General features: G+C 43.7%; 1 protein-coding gene across 1 annotated transcript in view; it reads right to left on the bottom strand.

Moving 5' to 3' along the window:
- ccdc141 (coiled-coil domain containing 141) overlaps positions 1-27,499 on the bottom strand; it is a gene marked incomplete at its 3' end in the record, with an annotated part of 48,740 nt that overhangs the window by 7,530 nt on the left and 13,711 nt on the right. The window contains exons 9-20 of the mRNA XM_083996111.1: positions 25,600-25,863; positions 25,005-25,148; positions 24,318-24,494; positions 22,448-22,570; positions 21,636-21,860; positions 18,625-18,801; positions 18,148-18,297; positions 4,163-4,303; positions 3,825-4,013; positions 3,127-3,310; positions 907-1,019; positions 295-480 (exon numbers count right to left, since the gene is read on the bottom strand). Coding sequence (XP_083852237.1) covers positions 295-480; positions 907-1,019; positions 3,127-3,310; positions 3,825-4,013; positions 4,163-4,303; positions 18,148-18,297; positions 18,625-18,801; positions 21,636-21,860; positions 22,448-22,570; positions 24,318-24,494; positions 25,005-25,148; positions 25,600-25,863 — 2,073 coding nt within the window. The remainder of the gene's footprint in view (positions 1-294; positions 481-906; positions 1,020-3,126; positions 3,311-3,824; positions 4,014-4,162; positions 4,304-18,147; positions 18,298-18,624; positions 18,802-21,635; positions 21,861-22,447; positions 22,571-24,317; positions 24,495-25,004; positions 25,149-25,599; positions 25,864-27,499) is intronic.

Below are 27,499 nucleotides of genomic sequence, written 5' to 3'. Positions count from 1 at the left end.
TTCAAATGGCCACAAACCGTTTGTTTCTACGTGCCTCTGTTCCTGAGAAAAGTCAAGCTAAACGTGGCTGGGTTTCACCAAAATCCCTGCTTTTTTTCTAGAAAAGGAGATACAGCGTCTTTTATGAAAGGTGCAAAAAAAAAAGCAAAAAACGTAAAATTACGTTTTTGGCACTCAACGCATGGGAACAAAAAATTAGAAATTACGTGGTTGGCACTCAATGAGTTAAGTTTTTATTTCTCTAAAGAAATATAAACAGAATGCAAACCTCATGTGATTATTTATAATAGTTACCATGTCAGCGACTTCCTGTGATCTGCGATTATCCATCCGCTCCCTCTTTTTCCTCTTTCTGTTTTCCTTCAACTTCTTTTCTTTCTCTTCATCCTTCTCTTCCGTCTCACTCTCTCTTCTCTGCTCATTCTCTCTCTCTTCCTTCTCTTTCTCTCTGTCGTTCTGCTGCTGTTTGAGATTCTCCAGCTGAAAACAACAGTGACACATCATTCACACAACGTTTAAGATGAATAGAAAACTTTAACTGGTTTATTTTCTCCTAACACTGAATCAAAATCTACTGTAGAAGGTTTCAGATCAATAAATAATAAATAAATAAATGTATATATAATTCTGAAATATAATAAAGGAAACAGATTTATGAAGAGGGAGTTAAGATATTTCAAAATCAGCATAAAAGTACAAAAAGACAGTTTATAGTCAGTTTAGAGATCTTTAAAGATCTTTTTAAAGTCAAGTGAAATGAAATTGTTCAAAATGTGCAAAGTCATAGATTTCTGAATAAACATCATTAATATAGACTTTTTTAAGTGTCTAAACATCATTAATAAAGACTTTTTTAAGTGTCTAATTTCTAAGATAATCAGGTGTGTGCATGTTTTGTGTGTTGACCTTCAGTTTGGCCTCCAGCTCCATCAGCCCGTCACTCAGCTCTCTGATGGACGCCACCATCTCTGAGTGTTTATTGACCGTCCTCTCTATGAACCGCCGCCCCTCCTCAGCACCTGACACACACAAACATGAGCGTCAGGTCGTCTGAAAACATATTTACTGTCTAATACTCATGTGTTTGGTGACCCCGTCACATTCACATTCACATTCACATTCATGTGACACCTTTATCACAGCTGAGGAGCATCAGTAGCGTCAGTGCTGTAGAAGCCTGAGAGTAAATGTTAAAAGAATAGTTCACCCAAAATTCAAATTTCACTCATTATCTCCTCCCCCTCATGTTGACTAAGGGCTGGGAGAAGTTTCAGAGTCCTCCGTGGCTTCTCTGAGTTACAGGGGGTCTCGGCGTAGCAGTGCATGTCTATATGACGGTTGCAAATGGACACCAACTGTCTTTGTAACAAAAAGACACACCAAAAAACATCCAGATACCTCCATGCTGCTCGTATGTAATGTCCGTCTTGTATTGAAGCCCCGAAATGCGAAATTGTTCCGAAAAAAATTAAATAAGTCTATGTTTCAAGCTTGTTTGTAGCGGAAGCTCCTCTTCCTCTAATCTCTCGCGAGATTTGGACGCATTTCGGGGCTTCAATACAAGAGGGACATTACAGAAGAGCAGCATGGAGGTATTTGGATGTTTTTTGGTGTGTCTTTTTGTTACAAAGACAGTTGGTATCCATTTGCAACCGTCATATGGACATGCACTGCTACGTCGAGACCCCCTGTAACTCAGAGAAGCCACGGAGGACTCTGAAACTTCTCCCAGCCCTTAGTCCACATGAGGGGGAGGAGTTAATGAGTGAAATTTCAATTTTGAGTGAACTATCCCTTTAAGTGCTACGTCTATTTATAAGTGTAAGGAGATTATATTAAGGAGGTTCTCCTAAAGTGCAGAGTAAGGGCTCATTGGACATTTTAGGGTTTTAGGGGAGGAGGTGCTGCTCTGGGAAGATTCAGTCATTCATTCCACCATCAAGGAATGCATAAATTCCACCGTTTTGACGGCACATGTAAAGGTGCTGTGGTGGTACCAGCTTGAAAATTGGAATGAGTTGACTCCATCGGTCAACCGACAAGTTGACCACTTTAAATTTCAAGATGACTGCAATTTTTCAAGAATCCGTCGCTGCGGGAAGCACTCGTTTTACATGGTAGCATAAGCGCCCTAGCTCATTAAAGCTACAGAAGTGAAAGTAAACACAGGTCCCTTTATGAACCTCTGGAGTCAACTCATTCCAATTTTCAAGCTGGTACCACCACAGCACCTTTACATGTGCTGTCAAAACGGTGGAATTTATGCAAATTTATGCACATTTGCTCATGTTAAACCAACACTAAGGAACTTTTCAACCTTCATAAAATATTTTCATAACTTTTGTGATGATACATCGACTTACAACAAGTTGAATGACACCTCTGTCGTGGCCTGAGGGGGTCTGTATCTCTTTCTCTGGCACTAAGCAACTTTGAGGAGCATGGTAGGAACCCTGCTCTCACTTAAGTTTCACTTTCACTTTTGCGAGTCACAACAAGGAGGGAACAGGCAAAACAGCACTTTAGCAATGGATTATGTTTGTGTTTCACTTTGAAATGATCCACTGGAAAGAGAAACTTAGTTTTGATGTCTTCTGTTAATTTTAATGCAGGATATTTACAGGGCTTCACGCTAGTGTTCATGGGAAATGGAGTCTTCCTTCAGGCAAAACACTACCGCTTTGGGCCACAGGCGCCGCCAAACTCAACCAAAACTGAAAGTTCTTTAGTACTGCTTCAAAAAAACTTGTAATACATTTTCTGTTTGTCTTAATGTAAGTAATCAACTCAGTAATTTTCATGGAGATATCTAAAGGTTAAAAATGTTACCCTATTCACGTGAGAAAAATAATGAATAGGCGTATGAATGGGATATATTTGGGTCTTTTTCTAAACTTTCCCCTAATGGGATTCTTCCCTCACTCAGGACATGTTGAGGATACAAAATCAGTTGAGTTTGCTTCTATTGCAATTTGTTCAACCTTTTTTCATAAAATGACTGGACTACAAAGAACCAGATGAAGGTTGAATGACTGAGTTGTGAAGTTGGTGGTGCAGACCACAAAGTGTCTCGAGGTCTGATCATAGATAAGATGGAGGATGTTTTCTGAGTGGAAGTGTCCTCACCGTGCAGTCTGACGGCGAGCTCTGTGATCTGACTGATCCTCTCCTCCTGCTGAGGAACCGTCGGCCACACAAACTTCTCAAACTGCCGGTAGAGGACGGCGACGGCCTCGGTGCTGCGACACTCTGAGGAAAACTTCCCCACGCGAGCGATGGTGGCACTCGCCTCTTCACACCAGAACTGATACTGGTGACACACAACAACACAGAAACAGCTGCTGTAGTTACATTTCCTAAACCCTCTGCTGGTGAATCTCTTTTATCTCATACACACTGCAAAAACTCAAAATCTTACCAAGATTTTTAGTCAAAATGTCATTTCTAGTCAAAACAAATCTAATCATAACATATACATACATAGTTATACATAAAAAAGTAGCTTGTTTTTAGACACTTTTTACTTCTTTCAAGTCTATTTTCACTTGAAATAAGTAGAAAAATCTGACAGTGGAGCAAGTTTTTCTTTCTTATTACAAACACAAAAAACTTGCTTTCACTGGCAGATTGTTCTACTTATTTCAATTGAAAATAGGCTTGAAAGAATTAAAAAGTGTCTAAAAACAAGTTAATTTTTGGGTGATGAGTCTTATTTTAAGTGGAAAGAGTTTAGTTTTGACTAGAAATGAGACATTTTGACAAGAAATAAGACAAATATTCTTGGGAAGATTTTGAGTTTTTGCAGTGCAGCAGCTGTGAGTCACCTCCTCCATGGCTTGCTGCAGGCGGGACGTCATGTCCAATGTTTTCTGGTGTTCGCAGATGCTCCGCTCCAACTCTCCCATCTGTCTCTGCAGCTCGTTGACGGCGTCCTCCGCCTCTCGGGTCACACCGCCGTCCTTCACCTCCGACCCCACCCGGGCCGTCACGCCCTGCAAGCGCTTCCTGAGCCCCTGAGGGATCAGATGGAAGCACCTCTTTCTGAGCTGCTGCATTTACTTTGCACATAACGCTAACTATCATTTGACACATTTAGGGCAAAAGTTTATGAAACACTAACAGAGAGGATGTCGACGTGTGTTTTAGAGGTATAGACACATACCTGCAGCTTCTCCTCGTACAGCTTCACCTGCTGCAGCTGGTTCCTGACGGCCTTCGTGTTCCTGGTCCTGTCGTTTCTCTTCAGGTAGTTGAACTTCAGGTTGTTGAAACGTTTCTTCAGGTCCTTAAAGGAGTCGCGAAGCTGAGAAACGACACATCAAACGATCAGTCTTCTTTCTTTTACAAAAAGAAGAGCGTCTGTCCTTAAACATCACACATCCCACTGCCAGATAATTCCTCCCTGTATTTAAATTGGTGGGTTTTGTCTTTCGAAAAGCAAAAAAGTACCCTGTTAAGATTAAAGGGATAGTTCAACATTTTGGCAAATTGGCCCATTGCCATAGGAACCTACTGCTATGACTATAGGGATTATGGCAAAACCCACCAATTTAAATACAGGGAGGAATTATTTGACATTAATTGTTACCTTTAACCTGTTGTCATTCTGACGGCCCGCCGGCGGGCCGTCGGGGGGGTTTTAATCAGGGAGGTGTCATAGAGGATGTCACCAGTCACTTGAAATAGTCATGCCACATATCGTTGGAAAGCTAAAACTCTTGTGATTAAAGATATGCCGACCATTCCTAAATATAATCATCACAGCAACACTCGAATCAGACTATAAACATGCTAACAAAGTTCGTAAAAAGCCGATATAACTCACGATTTGTGTCAGGGCAGGCTCAGGATCACAGGGTTTCCCCACAAACTTGGTGTCGTTACATTCAGAAAAGTCCAGTAAATCCAATCCAGTAAAGTATTTAGTCCAAAACACACGGTTGTACCGGTAGATAACCTCATCCCGCTGCTGCATCTTATGAAATTACGCATTGTATATCCAGTAAATCCGTTTATTTCTCCTCATAAGTCCGGCGTTTACATGAAAACAATGTTTATTTCACTTTTCAAAATGGCGCTGCCCTCTGACCTTTCGATTGACAGCTCACTCGACCAATCACAAGCTCCCTGTCCCCGGCTGCCGCCTGCAATAGCGAATGAGTGGCTGTGTCTCATGAGGAACATCCCCTCCGACAGCGCTGAATGGCTTCAGCCAATAGGAACCGATCCCGATGGAAACTGTAGCATTGAATAGCCAATGAGATTACGAAACGAACGATGTGCTGCATTCACGGTCCCTGGGAAAAGGCAGCACTGCCATTTTCATGCGTAACTTTGCAAAAGCTGCACTTTGGCGCATGTATTGTTTCTCAATGGCAACTTTAGGAAAACGCCTAGATATACACTTAGAAAAACATGTGTAAAATACTCATTTTTAGCAGGATTGTTATCAAATTTGAACTGGGGCCAGGTAAGGCTTCATGCTGTAGTGCCATTGTGTTTTCCAGCTAAAATTCTCAGCCACACTCATCTTCAGGCATCTGATTGCAACAAAAAAATTCAGGCGAGAATAAAAACATTCTAATTCAGTGTGCTCCCACTGAGATGAATCAATGATAGTAGCACTTATAGTGATTATTTCAGTTTGGGGAAAAACTTCAGAGTGATACCTTTCAAAAGAGACCAAGCCCATCCATATTCTCCAAACAGTTCAAGAACAGCATTCAATTTACTTTGGGTACGCCTTGGATAGGCGAATATTACAGAATTTATAGGAGTGACAAGGGGTTGTCAGTGCAAGCTATTTTTAGAACGGCGGAGCAGAGCCGTGAGCTGCTCAGAGCTACGCTACGGAGGCTCATTATGGGATTTCTTGGTTTCCCTCATCAAACTCATCAAATACACAATCCAACAACTCCACAACGCTCTGGTGGACAAGTTGTGAGCTGCACATTCACCACGCTATGAGATAATAACACAACGTTACCACACAGAGTTGTTTTAGAGGGAAATTCATGCAAAACCACTGATGCACGTTGCCTTCAGGGACAGTTTTTCATCAAGCAGACTCTGTATTTCCCTCTTAAACAACTCTGTGTGGTTTTAGAGAGTTCTAAAAATAGCTTGCACCGACAATTAAAGGTAACGAACCTACTGCTATGACTATAGGGATTATGGCAACGGGCCAATTTGCCAAAATGTTGAACTATCCCTTTAAGAAACTTGGCATGATGAGCGCGAATAACAACGTAATATTCCACAATACATTGACCACTTTCCAGACTGAAACATCACAATGACCATGATGTTTCATACTGAGATTTCTGGTCCACAGAGGAAAAATCCTATCGACTTTATTGTTTCCTTGAATTTGGATTTGACCAAATATCTCAGACAGTAAAGACAAAGCCAGGCTGGCAGCATGGTTAAAAATAGTATATCCTCTATATCATATCTCTGTTCAGGGCAGCACTAGGTGGGCTGCAGCTTGGTGCGGTTGTAATTCCATGTAGATGGAGTTTTGGTAAGATTATTTTTAGAGCAGAGAGTCTAAATCCAGTGGGACATTCATGCTTCTGAGTGGAGGAGCGGCGGTGTCGGGTGACTGATCTGTCAGCTAAAGACAGCTGAGAGACAGAGAGACAGAGAGCAGCAGACAGACACAGCGTGGTCCGTCACTTACACAGAGGAACACGTTGACATCAGAGACTGAGGAGCTTCAACTGTTTTTCTAACGAGGGAGTGAGGTCGCTGCTTCAGAGTAGAGCACGACACGGGAGTGGATTTTCACTCCCGAGCCCATCCAGCTCCCACTCAAAATTACTCTCACTCCCATCCCACTCCCGTTTTTTTTTTTTTTTTAATTAATAAGTTAGTCACTTTCACTTTCCACTCTCATAAACCTTTGCAATATTTGCGACTTCCCAACAAGTTCTGTAACGCCGGAAACCACAACATCGGACGCCGTCGCTTATTTCTCCGCGCCGGTCGCCAAGTGCTTCTGGCTCACTGAAAGATGACTACAAAAATGGACGCGTCTGTCCTTTTTGGTTGTTTAACACGGCTGAAAATCATCATCTATTAATGGCGTTCCCACTCCTGCCCGCTCCCATTGATTTTTATTCCCGTCCCGTCCCAATCACGGGATTAACTCATTGAGTGCCGCGCTCCTTTCCAAAGTTTTAGTCAAGTGTACCGGCAATTTAGACCATTTTTGACGATTTTTGTAGAGCCACAGTGTATTCTATATTATTGCCACCAACACATACTGTGGCTCATATTGAAAGGTTTAACTTAATGCTTCAAGTGGCCACAAACCATTTGTTTCTACGTGCCTCCGTTCCTGAGAAAAGTCAAGCTAAACATGGCTGGGTTTCACCAAAATCCCTCCTTTTTTTCTAGAAAAGGAGATAGAGCGTCTTTTATGAAAGGTGCTCTGTTTGTGCCTGTCGCTCTTCTCACACTCGCATTTCTGGATCAAAGGGCTCGTATAAGATAAATATATACAACACTTGTTGTTCTATTCACAAAACCACCATCGGGGGCGGGGGGGGGCGCCACTAAACAACAATAACCACTTCTCGAAGCTCCTCTTCCCGGTTCGTCAAATTTGGACGAACTGGGAAGAGGAGCTTCGAGAAGCTTCCGCTACAAAACAAGCTTGAAATATAGACTTATTTAATTCTTTTCGGGACAATTTCGCATTTCGAGGCTTCAATACAAGACGGACATTACATACGAGCAGCATGGAGGTATTTGGATGTTTTTTGGTGTGTCTTTTTGTTATGAAGACAGTTGGTATCCATTTGCAACCGTCATATGGACATGCACTGCTACGCCGAGACCCCCTGTAACTCAGAGAAGACACGGAGGACTCTGAAACTTCTCCCAGCCCTTGGTCCACATGAGGGGGAGGAGATAATGAGTAAATTTGCAATTTTGGGTGAACTATCCCCTTTAACCTCTGCTTACATCACTAGAAGAACTCCTGGTTGCTGTAGAGAGTTGTTGGAGTCACCTGTGGTCAGGTGACGGTTGATTCTGGACGGTTGCCCACGGTTCAACTTCTGCTGAACTTGTTGTTAGTGTTGTTGGTAACAGACCACAGTGATCCACACGCTGCAACACTGAGCTGTTGCTGCAGGTTCCAATGTGCTGGAGACACGCAACACCAGGTGCATGATGGGAAATACCGGCTGACTGACTCACCCTGTATTTAGCCCCTATTACCCTCCCTCCCTCCCTCCCTCCCTCTGGCAGCTGCTGCTCAGTGACACAGCAGACTCAACCAGTAGCACCAGTGGAACCAGTGCAACTTTACCAAGTTTTATATATTTGCACGGATTCTGTCCTGTCCTCTTTACACGTCTGGCATAAATTGACAGGCAGGTAAACTCCGTCCCCAATTACCACTCGGACAACGACGTGTCAGGCTGATGCTCTTTAATGTGGCAACTGGAAGTTGGGTAAAACTGACAAAGAAAACATACAATCAGCAAAAGTGTTCTCTACTTTTGATAAGGAAAATGTAAGTACTTAGTATCTTAAATCAAGAATAGTACACTCAATTAAACAATATAAATAAGTTCTTAATGTACCATAAGTAGACTACTCTATGTATTATAATGCTAAATACAATGTGTTTCATTCACAGTTTCTCACTTAAACCTAGCCAGACCATGTGGCCGAAATGAATAAAGTACTGATATTTTTAACTGCACACAATCTACAAATAATCATAAAATATGTCAACCTATACATTGAATAATGAACTCAAATCTATTTCAACATACCAACGATGCTTTCAAAAGCCCAAACACGAGGATGATTGCTGATATAAAAGAAAGGCGTGAGCTTCCCCTAGCTCAGACATGGAGGACTGCCTTGTCGCTCACTGATGATGTCATCAGCTAGAGACGCAGACCAGAGTCTTAATTACTGCCATACAAACCTACCACCAGAGGGAGTTAAACACAAAATGGTCACAATAAAATGACTAAGGCAGCACACTCCCCGTCTGGTATCCCTGGATACCACAAACACTAAACAGTTCACTTCGGAGGACATAGTCACTCCCTCCTAGTCCTTGGCGGTGAGCAGCAGGACCACTTCTGTTACAGGCCTAAGGAACAACTTTGTTCCATCCCGACTGTAGATCTTCACCTCAACTTTACGAACTCTTCCATCCTTGCTGGGGAATGTTTGAGTTATCACTCCTAGAGGCCAGTCATTTCTCTTGGATTGGCAATCTCTCATGAGTACAACAGATCCTGGTGTAATGTTCGGCCTAGTGGACGTCCATTTCCTTCGAGATTGTAGGGTGCACAAGTACTGTTTGCGCCACTTGTCCCAGAAAGTATTGGCGAGGCTCTGCACTTGCCGCCACTGCCTCTTGTACAGGTCAACGCCATCGAACCCACCTGGGGGAACAGGATGAGGGCCGCTTTTCTGTGTAAGCAGCGTGGCTGGCGTCAGAAGGAATGGATCACTGGCGTCTGTTGAAAGAGGCACCAGGGGTCTGTTGTTCACAATGGCCATCACCTCGGCCATAAAGGTGGTGAGCACCTCATGAGTAAGCCTCGAAGGCCTTGAATGGAGAAGCATTGAGTCCAGGATTTTACGGGTGATACCAATCATCCTTTCCCACACTCCTCCCATGTGGGAGGAGTGGGGTAGGTTAAATGTCCAGGTACAGCCCTTCTCAGCAAGGTATCTCTTCACCACCTCTTTGTCCACATTGGAGGAGATTCCTAGCTCCTTACATGCTCCAATGAAATTCGTTCCCCGGTCAGAACGAATGTGTTTGACTGGCCCACGGATTGCCAGGAACCTTCTCAGGGCATTGATGAAACTTGAGCTCTCCATGGACTCTATGACCTCAAGATGAATGGCTCTAACGCTTAAGCAGGTAAATAAGACGGCCCATCTCTTGCTTTCGGCGTGGCCACCCCTTGTACGGCGTGCAGAGATGGTCCAGGGTCCAAATACATCGACGCCAACATGCGTGAAAGGTGGGTCCATGCTAAGCCTATCAGGAGGTAAGTCAGCCATCTTCTGGACCTCACAAGTTCCCCGAAGCTTACGGCAGGTGATGCACTTGAAGATAAAACTGCTTACACACCTTTTGGCACCCACAATCCAGTAGCCTGCCGAGCGGACAGCTCCCTCAGTTATATGGCGTCCTTGGTGTTGTGACTCAACATGGTAATGCTGCACGAGGAGGGATGCAACATAATGCCGTCCAGGAATGATTAGAGGCCTTTTCTCCTCATGACCCAACTGTGACTCTTGTATGCGTCCACCGACTCGCAATAAACCATCGTCGTCAATGAACGGGTCCAACATCCTCAGAGGACTGTCCTTGCGGATCTCTCTTTGAGTTCTGATGCATTCCATTTCCTCAGGATAAGTTTCCTGCTGCACAGAACGAATGATGATGTTTTTACTCTGGGCGAGTTCCTCCACTGTATACAGTGCCTTGCAATGATGCCATCCCTTGCAGCTCCCCACTGAATCTTCTGAAGCCTTCTTAAAGAGGCGTGCAATATGCTTGAGACAAGATATAGCACGAACAAGAACCTTCCAAGAAGAAAAGCGCTCAAAGCGCAGAGAGCCAAGACCGCTGTCACAGATGTTAGCAGCGAGTACTGTCACTTGAGGGCGAACTTCTTTATCCTGCTCTGGGTCCAGTAGTTCAAAGGCTGATGCCTTGTGGGGGTTTTTCACCGTCTGAGATAAGAACTGTGGCCCAGTAAGCCAGGTGGTGGCTTTCAGATTGGCTGCAGTGATAGACCTAGTAGCATGGTCTGCAGGATTATGATCAGATGACACATAATGCCATTGTTGTGGCTGTGTCCTCCTCCTGATCCTCTGGATCCGATTGTTGACATAAACGTAGAATCTCCGCTTCTCATTGCAAATGTAGCCTAGAACTACCTTGCTGTCTGTATAGAAGGTGACAGCATCACACTCTATGTCGATCTCAGATGTCACAAAGTCAGCTACATCCACAGCCATCACTGCAGCGCACAGCTCTAACCGAGGTATGGTTTGTTCCGGGCGTGGAGCCAATCTCGCCTTGCCAAATATAAAGCCTATGTGGCAGTTCCCTTCTGCATCTGACATCTTTAGATAGGCAACTGCAGCTATTGCCTTTTCTGAAGCATCCGAAAAGATACAGAGTTCCTTGTATTGAGCCTCTGTTGGAGACACTCTTGTATATGGCCTTGAGATCTCGAAGTGCTCAAGCTCTTTTAAGGATTCTCTCCATTTGTCCCATTGTTCTTCTTTGTCTGGTGGCAATGGAGCGTCCCAATCAGTCGTTTCTGTTGAGAGCTCCCGAAGTAAGGCCTTGCCCTGTATGGTGACAGGTGCTACGAATCCCAATGGGTCGTACAAGCTGTTCACCGTCGATAATACCCCCCGACGAGTGAAGGGCTTCCTTTCTTCTGACACCTGGAATAGAAAGGCGTCTTTCCTCAAGTCCCAGCAGAGTCCAAGGCTGCGCTGTACAGGTAGGGAGTCACCACCAAGATCCAGATCTTTAAGGTCGTTGGCGTGGTCCTCGGTGGGGAACGCCTCCATGACCTCCCTGCTGTTTGAGGCTATTTTGTGCAGCCTTAGGTTGGAGCAAGCCAACATGTTCTGCGTTCTTTTGAGCAAATCAATAGCAGCCTTTGGTGTGGGCAGGGACTTAAGACCATCATCAACATAAAAGTCTCTTTCGACGAATTGCCTTGCATCCTCTCCAAACTCTTTCTCTCCCTCTTCGGCAGCTCGTCTGAGACAGTGAATGGCAACAGCTGGTGATGGGCTATTCCCGAAGACGTGCACTTTCATGCGATATTCTGTGATGTCATTCTCCAACTTGTTGTCTCCATACCAAAGAAATCTCAGGAAATTTCTGTCTTCCGGCCTGACAACAAAACAGTGGAACATCTGTTGTATGTCCACTGAGATGGCAATGGAGTCTTTGCGAAAGCGTATAAGTACCCCAAGAAGACCATTGTTGAGGTCTGGGCCAGTCAGGAGGACCTGGTTTAATGAGACTCCCTGGTATTGAGCGCTTGAATCAAAGACCACACGAATCTGGCCCGGTTTCTTTGGGTGGTAAACACCGAAACAAGGGAGGTACCAATACTCTTCATTTTTCCCAAGGGGAGGTGCCACCTCTGCATGGCCACTCTGGAATATCTTTTCCATAAACAAGATGAAATGTTCCTTCATCTCAGGCTTCTTGTTAAAGGAGCGGAGCAGTGAAAACAGACGGTCTGCTGCTTGTGACCTGTTGTTGGGAAGATGAGGTCGTGGCACCCTGAATGGCAAGGGAGCTACCCAGCTATTGTCCTCATCCTTATAGACTCCCTGTTCCATTGTCTTCAAAAAGAGCATATCCTCAACTGACAGGCCCATCTTGTCATCGTCTTTTGTCTGTTGAAAGACGTTGCATCCGAGGTGCTCTCCGTAGTCCTCACAGACACGTGCCGAAATTGCTGGGGTCTCACTGCTGCACAACTTTTCCTTCACGACATAGCGATTTGGGCATGGTACAAAGACAGAATGGCGACCGTTTTCTAGGGTGTTGGTGAAGTAGGTGCTCACAATGGATGGTGTGTGGACACTTCCTAGACAGACGTTCCCAACAATTACCCACCCCAAGTCCAGTTTTTGCGCATAGGGGGAGTCATGTGGACCATTTATCTGTTCCCGCACTTTATGGATCCTTATGATGTCTCTGCCGAGCAAGACCATGATCGGGGCCTGTAGGTCAAGCTTTGGGATCTTGCCTGCCAAAGGTTTTAGATGTGCATGCTGCAGTGCTGCTTCCGGTGTGGGGATTTCGGCACGATTATCCGGAATTGCATTACATTCAATTAGTGTTGGTAGTGAGAGGACAACCTGCCCATCCATGGACTCCACCTGAAAACCGTGCACTCTTCGGCCTGTGGTCTCAACTGTACCAGCACATGTCCTGAGGGAGTAAGGAGACTCTTGACCTTTGATGTTAAAGAGGTCGAAGAACTCAGACCTTACTAACGAGCGATTGGATTGATCATCCAATATTGCATATATCCGGTGTGCTTTCTCCTGCTGGCCAGCTGGATAGATCTTGACAAGACAAATCTTTGAACAAGATCTTTGACTGAGGTCTCCTCCACAGACCTGAGTACAGGTTGAAGAAACAGCCGTTTCTTCGGTCTTACTCCCTTCCTCCCCGCCATGCTCATGAGCAGGGGTCCGGGCCTCTGAGAACCAAGGGGCAGGTCCAGGGTGTAGAGCTGCAACATGGCTCTCACTTCCACACTCAACACACCTTGTGTTGTTGTCACAATTTCTGGCAAGATGTGCTGATGATGCACAGCATTTGTAGCAGATACCGTGTTGCTTTAAAAGGGCTTTCCTGTGCTCAATGGACTTCTCCCTGAATCCACGACATTTCTGAAGAGGGTGCGGTTTATTATGTATGAGGCAATGTTTTGCTGGATCCATTTTACCCTTCCGTGTGGGGTCGACTGAAGAGGAAGAGTATGTTGTAACATCCGTCTTGCGAACTATGATTGGAGACCTCTGACTACTGAACTTAGGACTGGACTTTCTCATCGGTGGAGGATCAGAGCTGCTCTGAAGGACGGAGAAACTAGGATCGTTCCGCATCTTGGCTTGCTGGCAAATGAAATCCACGAAGTAGCCAAATGGTGGGAAAGGAACGTTGTAATCTTCCTTGAACCTAGAGCCATGTGCGAGCCATTTTTCCTGTAAATTATAAGGCAGCTTCTGCACAATCGGGTTGATACCTCGCGCTGTGTCCAGGTAGGCAAGTCCCGGTAGGTCTCCATCACACTTCGCAGCTTCAAGTTCCATTAACAAGTCCCCTAACTCTCTTAATTTCCTGTGATCTCTGTTCGAAATCTTAGGGAAGCTGTCCACTCTGTGGAACAGAGAAGTCTCAATTACCTCGGGCGACCCATAACACACATCAAGTCTGTCCCAAGCCATTCTGAGCCCCCTCTCTGGATGATGGACATGTACAGCTCTTATCCTTCTTACATGTTCAGTTGACTCTGTGCCTAGCCACTTCACCAAGAGATCCATCTCTTCACTATCTGTAAGGTTTAGACCTCGTATGGCGTTCAAGAACGACGCCTTCCAAGCTCTGTAACTTTCAGGCTGATCGTTAAACTGTAGGAGCCCTGAAGACACAAGCTCTCGTCTTGCAAAAAACCTAACAAAATCTGACATGCTCTGACTGCTGGCAGGATTAGCCTGATTAACCTCAGTATCCTTGGCTCCTTCTGGATTCGACATTTGAGGTTTTCTGTCTGAAGTGTGTGACATGTGGGCGTTACTGTGCCCAACTTGACTTCCATCCAAGGAAGTACGCACCCGAGGATGATGATCACGACTAGCTGTGTCATCCTGAATGTGATCCTGAGTAGTAACTTTAGGTGCATGCTGTACAACATCAATGGAAGCTCCCTCAAATGCAGGTGGCAATTGCATTGTAACATGCTTAGCCTGCTCTTCTACATATGCTTTTGTGCGCTCCTCTGAATCATCGACTTGAAGATCTATTTTGGAGCCAAAGTCCTTCTCACTTTGCTCTTCGATGGCTGCCTCTAATGCCTCAGCTTTAGCAACCGCAGCTGCTGCTTTTTTCTCTACTTTCAGAGCGTCAAGTGATATCTCCAAACGTGTTGACTCTACCTTTACAGATGCCTCTAGGCGTGCCTGTTCCATTTTGATTTGGTTTTCCTTTTCTACAAATGCCGCCTCTGCTTTAGCAGCTTGTGCCTCTGCACGAGCTAATGCTGCAGCTGCGCTAGTGGTGGAGCCATGTGACCGTTTGGAGGTAAGTGAGCCCAAGACCTGAGACCTTGTCCGTATTGACCGAAAGCACGATGATTTCTTGTCTGACATCTTGGAAAGTGTCTTGCCTTTTATTCCAGAAAGCGTTGTTTTACTGTCCTGTCCTCTTTACACGTCTGGCATAAATTGACAGGCAGGTAAACTCCGTCCCCAATTACCACTCGGACAACGACGTGTCAGGCTGATGCTCTTTAATGTGGCAACTGGAAGTTGGGTAAAACTGACAAAGAAAACATACAATCAGCAAAAGTGTTCTCTACTTTTGATAAGGAAAATGTAAGTACTTAGTATCTTAAATCAAGAATAGTACACTCAATTAAACAATATAAATAAGTTCTTAATGTACCATAAGTAGACTACTCTATGTATTATAATGCTAAATACAATGTGTTTCATTCACAGTTTCTCACTTAAACCTAGCCAGACCATGTGGCCGAAATGAATAAAGTACTGATATTTTTAACTGCACACAATCTACAAATAATCATAAAATATGTCAACCTATACATTGAATAATGAACTCAAATCTATTTCAACATACCAACGATGCTTTCAAAAGCCCAAACACGAGGATGATTGCTGATATAAAAGAAAGGCGTGAGCTTCCCCTAGCTCAGACATGGAGGACTGCCTTGTCGCTCACTGATGATGTCATCAGCTAGAGACGCAGACCAGAGTCTTAATTACTGCCATACAAACCTACCACCAGAGGGAGTTAAACACAAAATGGTCACAATAAAATGACTAAGGCAGCACAGATTCACCAGAAGAGGGCGCCAACACGTTTGTCATTCTCCACCATATTTAAAGGGATAGTTCCCCCTAAAATTGAAATTTCCCTCATGATCTCCTCCCCCTCATGTGGACTAAGGGCTGGGAGAAGTTTCAGAGTCCTCCGTGGCTTCTCTGAGTTACAGGGGGTCTCGGCGTAGCAGTGCATGTCCATAGAACGGTTGCAAATGGATACCAACTGTCTTCGTAACAAAAAGACACACCAAAAAACATCAAAATAACCGGGAAGAGGAGCTTCAAAAAAGGGAACGAGTCAGTGACATCAACCACGTCAGAACAACTGTGTTTGGTTGATGTCAGTTTATTCTTCACATTGTTGGGTTCAGTCGACATGTAATAAAATATTAATTACGCCTTCACTGTCATTGAGTGGTGAGAAGTTGGACAGTCTTCAGTTCGCTTCAACACTGCAAAAACTCAAAATCTCAAGACTCATCACATTAAAAGTAGCTTGTTTTTAGACACTTTTTACTTCTTTCAAACAGATTTTCACTTGAAATAAGTAGAAAAATCTGGTAGTGAAGCAAGTTTTCTTTCTTATTACAAGCACAAAAAACTTGCTTTCACTGGTGTGAAAAGTGAACATGATCTGAAAACAAGTTACATTTTAGGTGATGAGTCTTATTTTAAGTGGAAAGAGTTTAGTTTTGACTAGAAATGAGACATTTTGACAAGAAATAAGACAAATATTCTTGGAAAGATGTAGAGTTTTTGCAGTGAACACAGTTCTTTTGGAGCAGCATCTAGTGGACGTTAGAGGAAGTGCAGCTGGAGACACTTCAGCTGCTGAAACAAACTGCAGGAAGATTAAAGAACTCAACTCTGCTTCTTCTGCTGCTCTTTGCTGTGCCGGCAGTAAAGAAGCAGCAGAGGGATCATCAGCTCCTGCAGTGAGATGAGACACTTTATGGACTCCAATAAAATCTAAATGTGTGCAGCTGACTGCCGTTTATTTTTAGACTGTGATAAAAGTGAGTGAGCGGCTGCTTCAGACCTCAGTCAGTCGTCCAAAGTGAGACTGGAGGAAAAGTTAAAATCAGCTGTGGAGCTTTTATATCACTATGAGGACATCTACAGAACATGTGAAAGTGTAAACCTATAGATTAAATGTAAAGGACACATCGTGGATAGTTATGTGATTTCATTCCAAGAGACACTGGTTAGATGGTGCACTTCAAAAATAATTCATGACTGAATAAATGTTCACCTTTATTTCAAGAAACAAGATCTGATTGATCTGAGTGTGGACAGACCTGACTGAGACTGAGACCGGTTCTGATCAGAGTCTGGGTATTTAAATACAGTAGTATCACAGACACACAGCTGGCTGCAGCGCCCTCTGCTGGTCAGACTGGTGAACAACACTAGTACCTCAACCTGCAGTAGACTGTAGCTCCAGTTTGATTTCTGAAAAACTCTTTCTGAGAAAACGGCCTTTAAGGACTTGGATTGTAAAATTACATAGATTGTTATTGTCAATCCTACCTTTACGATTGGTTGCTGACACAAAGGAAATTACAATTTCTGGACTCTACATCTGGAGAGAGCTTTACAATGACACATGACATGGGTCAGACTAACTTTTGGTGAATTTCTGAGAAATCTCAGACAAAATGAAGTAAAATAGCCTAAATAAAAACCTTAATGTGGATTTTCTAACGTTTCTTTATTCTATTCTGATAGAAGACATGATAAGGAAGAAAATATGCCAAAATCTCAAAATTGATCGGTGCATGAAAAAATCAGTGTTTTTGCCTGTTAATGTCTTTTTTGGGGGATTTTAAGTTCCATTATTTTGATGTCTTGGTGGTGCGTTCGAACACCACAGGCTGCTCATCGTCCATGGTACTGTATGCTGCCACAGGGATTCTTTAATGAATGAATCCAGAGCAAAAACTCAGTCCTCCAACATCTGTTATTAGAAACATCAGTTATCATTGAAGTGAATCTGACTCCAACACCAGCAGAACTGATGAGCATCCTTCTCGTACCTCTGACCTCTGGCCTGTGAGCTATGAGCTGTGAGCTGAGAGCTACACTGCAAAAACTCAGAATCTTACCAAGAATATTTGTCTTATTTCTAGTCAAAACAAATCTCATTATACCTAAAATATGTATATTGATACATATACATACATAGTTGTACATAAAAAAGCAGCTTGTTTTTAGACACTTTTTACTTCTTTCAAGTCTATTTTCATTTGAAATAAGTAGAAAAATCTGATAGTGGAGCAAGTTTTTCTTTCTTATTACAAGCACAAAAAACTTGCTTTCACTGGCAGATTTTTCTACTTATTTCAAGTGAAAATTAGTTTGAAACAAGTGAAAATGATCTAAAAACAAGTTAATTTTTAGGTGATGAGTCTTATTTTAAGAGAAAAGTGATTAGTTTTGACTAGAAATTAGACATTTTGACAAGAAATAAGACGAATATTCTTGGAAAGATTTTTGCAGTGTATGAGCTGTGTGAGCTGTGAGCCGTGGCCTTACCAGGTTGATGTCCTGGTTGAGCAGACGGGTCAGCAGCTCTCTGTGGAGTTTCTCCTCCCGTCGAGCTGCTTCCTTCAGCCACGCGGCTCGGAGCGAGTCCAGAGAGAGGAGGCGGTCGTCCAGCTGCTGCAGACTGAACCGAGCCCAGACCTGAGGGAGGAGGAGGAGCATCACTGACACGTAGCTAGATGTACCGCACAGCTACAGCTCAGCAGGAGGAGGATGAAACAATCTCCAGAAGACATAAAGTTAAACATGAAACACTCTTTTTCAATATTGTAATCAATATCAGTGTGTTATTTACTAGCTACTAACTATGCAGGGGGGCCAGACCTTTGCTGAGGGCCCTTTTCCTTTTCTGTCAGTTTGAACATGGAAAAGAGTGAAATAGTTTAAAATGTAAAGGGAATGCATCATCTGTAACTTTGTGTCTTTTGTGTGTATGATGCCCCTGAATGTAACCGTGTGTGTTCCTACAGTGTGGGTGACGGCGGTGCAGATCTCTGTCTTCAAAGCTGAAACCGTTGTAAAGAGACTCTGGATCTTCTGCTGGTTCTGGTTCTGGTTCTGGTTCTGGTTCTGGTTCTGGTTCTGGTTCTGGTTCTGGTTCTGGTTCAGTTCGGCTGGAGGGTCGGAGTGCAGCAGCGCCTCCAGCTGGACACACAGGAGACAACACACACCGACTGAGACTGAGACCGACCGACCGTCTGGACCAGAACTTTATTGTTCCACCTGAAGAGAGCTGTCAGGCTTTATTTTTTGTAACTGAGAATTACCATCGTTGGTATTACATCTGCCACTGTTGCAACTCTTATGTTTTATTTTCACTATTACCATATTTATTAGGGCCACGGGCAATCGCACCGGGCACTGGTCCCAACAGCTATGAAATAGCTGCAGGGACCAGTGCCCGGGCAAAGCCCGGGCACTACTGTTATTGTGTGGATTTTTCTTATTATTCGTCCTCTTACGGACGATTTTCGATTCGCTACTAGTCCTGCAACTCGAAGAGTTGCAGGCCAAATTATATATCAAAACGTGCGTCTTGATCGGGATCGGTGTGCTATTACTTTTCTCAACAGTTTACGAATTTTTCGCGACGTAAGTCGCGAAAAACTGCGCAAAATTTTGCATTGAAGTCGATGGGACGGCCGGGAAAAAAAGAGCAAAAAAGACCAATCATTGGAGTTTAACAAACGTCTACTGCTCAGGCATACTTTCACCTAGAGACACCATTTAAACTTTAAACAGTAGACACAAGTCTTGTGTATTGGCGTATTACTCCACGTTTTGATAGGTCATATAGTTTTTGATCAATCCCTGTTCAATGACCATGATCATTTTTGGAGAAATTATGAGATTATAATGGGTGTGTATTGGACGGAATGTTCGTGTCAGAGTGCGTGACATCATCGGTTAGAGTGGGAGAGATGCCAGAAAAACTCCAGATTTTTTCTCTTTCCAAACTCGGCCCGGCCACAATTTACACTCTACACACATAATTTTTTCAGAATTTGTAAGACAAACTTGTCCTGTCACTCATCATCTGCTCAAAATATCAGAGAGACTTACAGAATTTAAACTCTGAGCCTCTAAGTGCGGCCACGTCTGTCTCTGCTCCTCATTGAGTCCAATACAAATATTTTCTGAGAGAAGCAGAACGGCCTGATGTTTTAAAACTGCCAGCGTCGCCAAAATATTTACTGTAGAAACACCAAATCGTACCAACATTTTCATTAAGTCCTTAGAGCAACGTTGATCTGTGTTTTTTTCTGATAGGAGTTACCGTTTTGTCACCCTAAGCCTAATTGTGAGGCCGGTGCAGAGGCAGAAAATGGCTCTTTTTCTCCACGTTTCTGTCTGTCTCAGCCTGCGGGGGCCCCTATCGCCGTGGTAACCTCTTTGATCCTCAGGCCAGAGCTCGTTAACTTCATAAACAATCCACCTGGCGCTCGTTTAAATGTTTATAAACACCGACACAGCTAAATCAGACTGACACAGGATGCAGCTACTAACTAACTATGTGTCAAGTCAGTCACACACACACACACAGACTCTAGAGCCAGCTTCATGTGATTACAGTCACACACACACACACACACACACACACACACACACACACACACACACACACACACACACACACACACACACACACACACACACACACACACACACACACACACACACACACACACACAAACACACACACACACACACACACACACACACACACACACACACACCTTCATGTGATTAAAACACAGTTAACGTGCAACAGAATTTAAACTTAAACCATGATTTAATCTGGTTTTAAAGTTAAACCTTGTTGGTGTCAAATGCGTCAAATGCCTCTCGTGGGAGCAGCTGATAGAGTCCCCCCCAGCTGAAAGCAGCCCACCCCACCAGCCAGAGGGTCCAGGACCATAGGGACTGCAGTGGAGGAAGGCTGCCTTAACACCCTGCACAATGGCACCCAGTACACAGAAGTTAAACAGGACCAGTCAGCCCATCACCTGGTCCGTTCAACAAATCAGTTTATGCTACTGTGATTTATGTAGCCTAGTTAAATACTACAGTAATCATCATAGTGTATTGGCAGGAAAGACCATTTAAATCTGTATCAAATATCGATTAATGAATTAATCGATAATTTGCATGTTGGTCTTGGTTAAGTACCACCTTGAAAAAAAAAAACAATGTTTTGTTGCTTAAGCTATTCAGTCATTCAATGGTATACTAAAATCCATGTGGAAAAAAATGCTTCTCACTGTTCTCAGGTCAAATATTGATATGCGATTAAAATGCAACTAATTGCGATTAATTAATTACAAAGCCTCTAATTAATTAGATTAATTGTTTTAATTGAGTCCTGGCCCTATTACACAAGATAAACACACACACACACACACACACACACACACACACACACACACACACACACACACACACACACACACACACACACACACAGTTAACCTAATGTGATTACAGCTCCTCCATATCAGTGCTTATAGAAAGATGATCATGTGTCTGTCTGATCAGCTCTGTCTTGACCTTAAGATCGTGGGTTTGATTCCCATGTTGACAGAGATGGCAAAATCGGCAGTAGCCCCGTGGCCCATTCAAAATTTCCCGAGAGGAAATTTTCTAGTTTATTATTATCATTACTATGAATAATCATGCTGCTATGAGCACTTTGCACTCTGCCTACCTCATACATGTTTCAGTATTGTCTAATGTGTTGTCTATTGTCTAATTATGTCTTTTTATGCCTCACCTTCGTATAGTAGCTTGTGGTCTGTGTAATTCTGTGTATTTTATCATTTTTATGTTATGTGTAGGGACTATAGATGGAAATTAGCTGGGAGCTAAATCTGGTGCAACCATCTTTTCATATTTTCCTGCAAATGATTAATGTAATTGCACACTGTCCCTTAATAAACTAATAAACTAAACTTAACTAAACAACGGCCTCGGTCACTGACCTGTCTGCCGGCCCGGTGGAAGCTGCTGCTCAGGTCCAGGACCGACTGGCTCTGCTGGATCTTGTCCTTCACGCTCCTCTGGAGGTCCAGAAGGTCGGACAGCTCCTCCTCCTTCACCGCTCCTCCTCTCACCTCCTCCTCCTCCTCCTCCTCCTGCAGACGCTCCTGGACTCCTCTCATGGTCTCCCAGCTCCTCATCACATGATCCACCTCAGCATCCAGTCTCTGGACAAAACAGAAGAGTTTAGACCAGGGATTTCAAACATACGGCCCATGGGCCAAAATCGTCCCGACAGATGAAAGAGGCATAATGTTTTTGAAATTAGATGTGTTTTTCTCATGAAATTTCAGGTTGTTCATAACATGTTTTGTAAAAGGATAGTTCATTTAATGTAAACATCTTAATAATGTACTTCTTTGCACAAAAAAAACCCCAGAAATGTTAAGAGTTCTCATTATTTATAGTTATTTTGTTGTTATTTTACCGGTCTGGCCCACTTAAAAGTTGGATTAGTTAAGAAGCTTTATTGTCATTGTAAAAAAGGAATACAACAGAATTGCCAGTGGCCTCAGTGTTATAAACAAATACACACAAATAACATTCACAACAAGACTGGACTGGCCGACAGAAAAAAAAAAAAAAGGATAATAAATAATAAAGAAATTGTGGCCCCTGAACTAGAATGAGTTTGACACCCCTGGTTTAGACAGAAGCGTCCAACCGTCCAACCATCCCAGTGGTGGATGAGTTATTGTTTTTTCTTGTTAGTTTTACTTTATTTTATGGATATTGTAATTGACTATGTGCTCACAGTGAAGTGTGGTCTGGCCTGGTTGAAGCGCTGCAGCAGCTCGGAGGTCTGCAGCTCTGAGCCCAGATCCAGCAGAGAGCACGAGTCCAGCAGCTCCGAGACCGAGTTCAAGTCCTGCACCGTCTGGAGACAAGAGGGAACATGTACATCACAATTAATCGTGGTATTAAACGCCACAATTAATTAATCGTAAAGATTCCTAAATATCGTTACTTTCAGAAAAATATTATGTTGGAACCGTATCGGCAGATCTGCACCAAAATAAAAGTAAATGCACAGATACTGGTCCATTTAACTAATGCAACATGGAATTGGTAGGAATTTAAATGTCAGCGTGTCATTTGTAATTAAAAACAAAACAAAAAGCGATTAAAATAAACATAAACATTTGGTATAGATGACAATTAAGGCCTGTATATTTCAAACACTTCCACTGGGGGATTAATAGTTGGTCCTATATTAATAGATACTTGAAATATTTTGTGTAAACAATGAGTAATGTAATTATATTTTGACTATATTTGATTTTACACATTTATTTATTTATTTGTTTATTTTGGGCTTGTCAATTAAATCATCATCATCACACTTCATCTTAGTTCAACTAATACAATACACATGGCCGAAAGGGAAAGCAGGAGAAGCAAAAGCTGATCTAGTCCCGCCCCCATTACCCACAGATATTCATCATAATCTTTTCTTATCATTTTTTTTTTTACTTATGCATTTATTGTGTTGTGAAATTAAAGCAGAAGTAAGCGATCCGGTCATTTTGGCTAATGCTGCGTTCCAGGCAGGCTTTTGAAACCGTAAATTACAGCTTCATGTCACAACTTAAGCTGCGTTCACACCGGACCTTTTGTTTTAGAACGAGCGACGTGTTTACATGTTAAGTGAATGCAAACGAGCGATTGAGCGTTTAATCGCCCAGGCGAAAAAACGCTGGGGCTCCGAGCGACAGCGACCGAGCGTCGGAGCGTTTTTTCGCTCGAGTCGCTCCTGTCGCTCGAGATGAGAAATCCCAACTCTCCGGCCGTCAGTCGCTCGTCGCTCAGCGCTGATTGGCTGCTGTGATCCCGGTGGTGCCGGTGTAAACAGAGACACATGGCAGTGGGCATGACGTCATCAAAGCGAAAATGCGAGTCTGTGGCTCTGTGACAAATTGACGAGCGTCTGCACCTGAGCAACGAAGCGTTTTTTTCGGAGCGATACGAGCGACAGCGACAAAAACAAAAGGTCCGGTGTGAACACACCTTTACGACTTTGTAGCGTTCCAGGCAACCCACTCGTGTTTCTCCGACCTGTTTTACCTGTGAAAGTCACTATAACGGCCACTCGTAACTTCCGACCCGTGAACTCGTACCAGATCGAACTGGTACGACTTCACAGGTCGGAAAAACACAAGTTACGAGTTGCCTTGAACGCACCATAACTTCTTGTCAGCCGATGGAGTTAGCAGCCCCCGCCCTCGTCATGGATCTATTGGTCCTCGTCCCTACGTCACCACATTCACGGCGTCCCTTGGCTGCACACACAGAGAGGACTGCCCCTTTATGCCGTTCTCTCTCCTCATTGGATAAAAACTGTAGGATACGAGAAATGTTTTCTCCTGGGCTCAGAGCAGAGCAGAGTGACTGACAGACCCGTGTTTCAGACCAAACACTCTATAGAAGTGATTGCTGTCGGAAGATGCAACTATTTAAGACTTATATTAACACAAAAATATCGCTTACTTCTGCTTTAATTAATGCATAATAATCGTGATAATCGTTGTACCGTGATTATTTCTCTGACAATAATCGTACCAAGAAAATGGTGACATCCCTAGTCTGAGGTGTTTAGTATTTCAGAGACGTCAGCGTTTCTTCACCTTCAGCAGCTGCTCTCTGAACGTCCTGCAGGACTCTAGGTCGTCACGCTGCTGCTGCACCTTCAGCCGCCGGCGTCTCTGCAGCTCCTCCACTTCCTGTCTGGTTCTGTCCAGCTGCTCCACCGTCTGTCGGACCGCCGAGACCACGAGGTCCAGGTCTAGCTCCGCCCCCGACACCTGACACCACACACACACACAGAGTCTTGTAATTTGATTCCAACTCATTTAAAGGGACAATGAGGAGTTTTGGAAAAGCGAAGTGTTTCCACACTACATTTATGAGCCTCCGCACCGTGAAATTCTTTGACCGGCGCAAGACAGACTCATGTTTTCATTCATCAAGAATTAAAGTCAGAGGTTGGAAGACGATCACATACCGTCGTAGTTCCCACCATAAACGGAGATTCGGCGGCGTTATTCTCATGACTCGCCACGAAACCGAAAGTAAAGAAACGCTGGTCGGCTCGCCCAGCATTTCCACCACCACTAATAATAACAAAATAACCATAGAGACAAAACCATAGATTTATCTAAAATGGACCATTAACAAGTGGTAACGGAGATTCATCCACATTAATATGAGACTTTTTTATTGTCGCGGAATTTTTCGTTCTGCCGACGGAGAAAACTCCTCGTTGTCCCTTTAATCTCAGTCGACATCAAGCTAAACACTGATGGTCTGGTTACCGTGGTAACAGTACGGACGTAGTTGTGTCCCAGTTCCTGAGCAGAGAGGAGTCTCTGCAGCGTCACCGTCCAGGCCTCCTCCTCCTCCCCCTCCTCTGGTCTCCTCCTGTAGATCTCCTTCAGCTCCTCCACCTCCTCCTCCACCTGGAAAACACCTCCGTCCTCAGCATCTTCACTGACAGAGTGTTAAAGGGATAGTTCACCCAAAATTGAAATTTCAATGCATAGCAGTGCATGTCCATGTAACGGTTGCAAATGGATAGCAGATAGCTGAAGCTTCTTGAACAATTTTGCATTTCGGGGCTTCAATACACGACGGACATTACAGACGAGCAGCATGGAGGTATCTGGATGTTTTTTGGTGTGTCTTTTTGTTACGAAGACAGTTGGTATCCATTTGCAACCGTCATATGGACATGCACTGCTACGCCGAGACCCCCTGTAACTCAGAGAAGCCACGGAGGACTCTGAAACTTCTCCCAGCCCTTAGTCCACATGAGGGGGAGGAGATAATGAGTGAAATTTGAATTTTGGGTGAACTATCCCTATAAACCAACTGAACTGGTCACATGACAGCGAGCTCGGAGCCTCTGACCTGCTGGGCCGTCTGCAGGAAGCCGACGTAGGGTCTGAGCAGCTGCAGGTTGGACTCGATCCTCGTCCTCAGACTCTGCAGCTCCTTCAGGACCAGATCCACTCGACGCTCCAGCTCAGCAGCAGCAGGCGGACCGGTCGGACCCGGTCCTGAGCCGCCTCTCCTCAGCTGCTGAGTCAGCGCCCTGAGGGGGGAGAGGTCAGGCTGCAGAGCCCGGATCTGACCCAGGATCTGGTTCAGCTGCTCTGCATCGTGACCTGCAGCCTGGAGACAAGAGGAATGACTAGGGATGGGAATTGATAAGATTTTTACGATTCCAATTCCATTTTCGATTCTGCTTAACGATTCGGTTCTTTATCGATTCTCATTTGGAAAAAAAAGGACAACAAACTTTGTTCACCTTTGTAGGCTACTAGGGCTGCCCCCAAATAGTCGACCAAGCATTATCGACCAAAAAGTCATTAGTCGACCTAAATTTCAACATTTGGAGGCGTGGCTTGTCAAAGTTAAGTCAACATCAATATGACTGAACCATGTGAAAGGTTGAAGGGCTTTTAATTTGAAGGGCCACATACAGGAAGTCGTGACACTCACTCGCTGTCAGTTTTTTTTTTTTTCTCTACATGGCAGGTCCCTGCGGCTGCGATATCGCTTATCGTTTTGAGCAACTTGCCAACTTTTCCGATGTTGTTACAGACGTGTCTGGTTTGGAGACTCAGACGTGAAAGCATGTAGGCGATCGCTGCTGTTTTCAACGAGCAGCGGGTGTTTGTCTTGTGCTTTAAAAGTCCTAAAAGTCGGACACTCTCTAATATTAATGGGTAACTTGTTCCATTCCAAGCATCCTTGGACTGATAACACGTTTTGAGAAAATGTTGTGCGTCTAAATTGTACCTCACAGTCCCCTCTTGTGGTGGCTCTGGTCCCTATTCTCCTTTCTGGCTGTTTTTTTATACTGTATACTCTTCCAGGGGCGGTGGCTTCAGACCGTGTAGAGATTTATAGATCGCACATACATGTTTAAAATACTTGAGATTGTCGAAACTAACTAAACTAAAAAAAAATACCAGGATGTTGCAGTGATGATACGAATGTGTTCTTTTATCAAGTACCTTGAGGGCTCTTTTGTAAAGTTGTTCAATTGGTCTAAGAGTCGTGGCTCCTGTGAAAGACCAATTTGTGAAACAGTAGTTGATGTGGGAAAATATCATACAATGTAGGTACGCCTTAGCAGCACCGGTTGTTAAATAAGGTCTAATTTGTTTGAAATTCTGAAGATTGAATTTAATAGTATCTGTGAACTTTTTGATGTGTGTGTGTGTGTTACCTGGGCCTGTGTGTGGAGCTGCAGGTGTGTCTTCAGTGTGTCCTCGGCTTCATGCAGCTGTCGTCCTGCTTCACAGCTGTTAGACAACACACTGCTGCCCTGCTGCACCCAGCTCCACACCTGCAACACACACACACATAGTTACAGATGTACACACAGGTAGCTGCTTGTTTCGTATTGTGACAACAGGTTTGGAAGAAACTGTCTTTTTATTTATTATTACTACACATAAACAAACGGTAACACTTTACTTGAATAGGTATTCATCAGATTGACATAACACTGTCATAAACATCAATGAATACTTATGACAGCTGTTGTTAAGTGTCATTCGGTAAGTTATGTCACTTTTGATGCAAAGTTGACATTGTTTGAGATGTTTTTGTTCTGACAACTTAACATAAAGACAATTTAAACTGTCATAGCAGACCTAATGGACAAACTTTAAAAATTATGTCAAAGTTCTCATAACAAGGACATCTCAAACAATGTCAACTTTGCATCAAAAGTGACATAACTTACCGAATGACACTAAACGACAGCTGTCAGAAGTATTCATTGATGTTTATGACA

Source organism: Trachurus trachurus (genome assembly GCF_905171665.1).
Source record: "Trachurus trachurus genome assembly, chromosome: 21".
NCBI classification, from domain to species: domain Eukaryota; kingdom Metazoa; phylum Chordata; class Actinopteri; order Carangiformes; family Carangidae; genus Trachurus; species Trachurus trachurus.
This window is presented reverse-complemented; position numbering and strand designations above follow the sequence as displayed.